The sequence below is a fragment of the Dipteris shenzhenensis genome, chromosome 31, assembly GCF_047967505.1.
Source record: "Dipteris shenzhenensis isolate YYH24624 ecotype China chromosome 31, Dip_SZ_1.0, whole genome shotgun sequence".
Lineage (NCBI taxonomy): Eukaryota > Viridiplantae > Streptophyta > Polypodiopsida > Gleicheniales > Dipteridaceae > Dipteris > Dipteris shenzhenensis.
This window is the reverse complement of record NC_141626.1, coordinates 22184472-22187772: the sequence shown is the minus strand read 5'-3', so window position 1 is coordinate 22187772 and position 3301 is coordinate 22184472. Positions and strand designations below refer to the sequence as shown.

General features: G+C 45.9%; 1 protein-coding gene across 1 annotated transcript; it reads right to left on the bottom strand.

Annotated features, from left to right (window-relative positions):
* Positions 1-1242: 1242 nt before the first annotated feature.
* On the bottom strand, positions 1243-2268 carry LOC147881202 (protein PHOSPHATE-INDUCED 1 homolog). The gene has a single exon (XM_087402350.1). It carries the CDS (start codon positions 2266-2268, stop codon positions 1282-1284), a length of 987 nt encoding a protein of 328 aa, XP_087258476.1. The 3' UTR covers positions 1243-1281.
* Positions 2269-3301: the final 1033 nt, after the last annotated feature.

Genomic DNA, 3301 nt, shown 5'->3' with positions numbered 1-3301 from the left:
TTAACCACATATTGAAATCTCTCATCAAGACGTGCTAGTGCATTCTTAGAAGTATTTAGAAAAAGTTAGTTAAGTGACAATCATTCAAAGACTAGTTCATTTTGGACCACCATGGTGTGACTTGACAACGACAGCAAAGTGTGCCTCAAAAAGGACAAGGGATACAAGAAAGCTTGAATAAGAATGAGCAAATGCTTCTAATTTGATAGACTTATGACCTTGAGCATGGTATTAAACAAGAAAACTTGAAGAATAAGAATGAGCATCTTAGCCACCATAAATGCAATCTTTTTAAGGTATAGTACCAAAGGTCTAAGCATCCAAGAGCTCTCTCCATGATCCGGGAGGGCAAGATCGTGAGAAATGGACTCCGAATTTAAAATGTCTTTCTATGTACAAAGGCAAAATGTGCCAATGTAAACACCTCATCTTTCCTATTTAAAAAATCCACAACTCATGTACACGGAAAGGAATTTCCGCATCATGTTTGTCACAATGGATCTCTATTTTTTTGTAGAAAATTGCCATGAGTGCTTTGACGGGCTACTGCATTGGCAATGGCGGGAGAGGGATACAAGTGGAAAATCTTTTTCTCATGGTTGATATTAACGTTCGTTAAGCTTGATTAAGCTTGCCTGAGACAGAGCGAAAGAGAGCGGGAAGAAGGGGAGGACGTAGCGAGAGACTAAGTGAGAGAGAGAGAGAGAGAGAGAGAGAGAGAGAGAGGGGGGGGGGGGGCCGGGGCAGCGAGAGAGGCAGAGGGGGCGGGGGGCAGCGAGAGAGGCGAGTGGACGAGCGAGAGAGAGGCATATATATAGCAGGGAGAGACATAAAGCGAGAGGAGAATTCTGTGGAATGTTTAATTTTGTCTGCGCGCCTTTGCTTAGTTTTGTCCTATGCCCGCTGTTGAACTAATACAAATGCGGATTTTTCCTCTCATAGCGGACCTACTACACCTATACCAGAACTGTCAACAAACATCACAATTTGAACTATACTAAGTGCTTCGATTCATCGACTCACACGCCTTTCTCAAAGGCAACCAGTGTCTGTACGGCAAAACGGCAAAACTTCACCAAGCACGAAAAAAAACTTGCCGTAGAGGAGGCCACACCTTGTTTTGCTTTGTTAAGGGTTGTATGGCAAGAATTCTCTAGACTGACCGCACACTTTGAGTTCTGTTCATACAAATTGGACACCCTTCCATTTTTTCAGCGATACAAACAGCGGATACGTTCCGATAAGTTTACTTCCCACTCAAGCAAGCATGCTACTCAGAACTCACCACGATGTTGCGCAGCTCAAAGAATTGGGATTCCATACTGCCGGTAACAAATACTTCCGCCCATGTAAGCCATTGGTGTTATAGCTTGCGCCCGTCTTCCTGTCTACTTGCAGTTGCCCGGGATATCCCGGGTACGACCCCGGCCCGAATGAGCCTGCACAAGCGGTTGCAGCTTCTAAGGGAGCCGAAGAGTCCCCTTCGAAATACCCAGTTCCGTATGGGTTCGTGGCAGCTCCAGCCAGAATGGTCGCTACGTTGATGATCAACCCGTCCATGCCCACATCTCCGTTTGGCGGGAGAAGAGGGGGATTTGGAGGTCCGAACTCTGGAACTGCAAATGGCCAAGCACACTGGCCAGGACACTGCGTAATCGAATCGCCCACCCACCCAAAAGGGACCATTCTATACAAGGAACCAGCAGAAGGGAAAGTGTAATCGTGAAAGCCACATGAGTTCATGCAGAACCCATCTACATACACATCCGCAGCAGTTAGAACCAGGTGAAGAGCACGATAACTGTTAGTGAGAGAACTGCCGTGGAAAGAGCTCATCACGAGGGATTCGATATCATTCCGCTTCAGGTGCTTTCCCAACGAATACACTGTGTCGTGAACTTCTCCACCAAGTTTTACTACACTGGCCACCTTGGCATTGAACTTGTCGTTGTAGCCAGCTGTGCTATTCCACCAGCGCGTGACCGAGGGCGATTGTATGTGTTTGCTGGCTGGAAAAGATGCGATGAAGTCCGTAACAATGGATTGCTGAGAACTAGAAAATTTGCCATACCAGAGGAGGTAGACATCAAGGCCATGGCTGTCTGAGAGGATTGGACCATTGTGGTAAGTGAGTATGAGAGGGGTCGAGGGGACGAGGGCAGCGAGGTGGCGGTGAGGACGAGAGAACACGGGATATTGAAAGAGGAGGAGGAAGAGGATGTAGTGGGTGAACGAGGAGGGAAGAAGGAAGGATAATGGGTAAGCCATTGGAAGAGGGAGCTGCAAACAATGGCGGTGCAGAGAGGAGGAGAGGATTGAGGCTTTTCTTGATGAACTGGGAGGAGAGTGGTTATGAGTCATGACTATATAGAGTTATCTGTTGTCGCAACGTCGAAGCTTCTTCTCGACGCCATCATCATCGTGATCTTCTTACATGATACGCAGCGTAACCAATCCGCGTACCGACTATTGTCAAGATTCAACATCTTTTTCATTGTAACCATCGAGATTCAACGTCGTCTTCATTGCAACCATCGAGCTGGCCAGTTGGAACAGCAATAGTCCCAGGCTCCAGCAAGCTTGCAGGCTGCAGCCCACCATATTGTACTAAGAGTAGAAAATTGCGAATTGTTGGTGAGTGATGCACTGATGATGAGGATGAAGATGACGACCATGCTTTATCACCTCACCAACACAACTCGAATCTCCCTTAGTTATATTCCCATCCCTAAGAGTGGAAAGCCTGAAGTAAAAATGTTTAGCCACCTTTTTGGCCTCGTAGTGGACTAGTGGCCTCGAGGAGGGGATTTTGGGAATTCCACCCGAGCACTCGAATGCTGGACTGGTTGAACCAGTGAAACTTAGTCATGATCTTTGTAACTGGCAGCTTTGTAACTATGGTGGAGACCTGACAAGCATGTTCCCCTAGCAAGGAGCAATCGACATGCATGGACGCACAACAGCCTCAAGGTTATGTAGCTGATTCGGTGGCCTCCCTAGCCTTAGCTCTGACGTGGGGAGGCCCTCTAATTTCTCCACAAAGTGTGAGTGGATATGTGACAGCCTACTGATTCCCACACTTTTATTGTTCACAAAAACCTGTAAATTATATACCATGAACATGCAACATTTTCATTTTCACTTGTAAAAGCTATTTTCTTAGTTCCATAAAATCTGCAAGATTTTGGCAATTTAGTTTTGTAATTTTAGCTTTAAAATCTGTAAATTCTCAAGAAAATTATTCAAAGATTTGAGACCCAAGTTTTGTGATTTGTTGAGTAAAATGTTTTTTCTGAACACT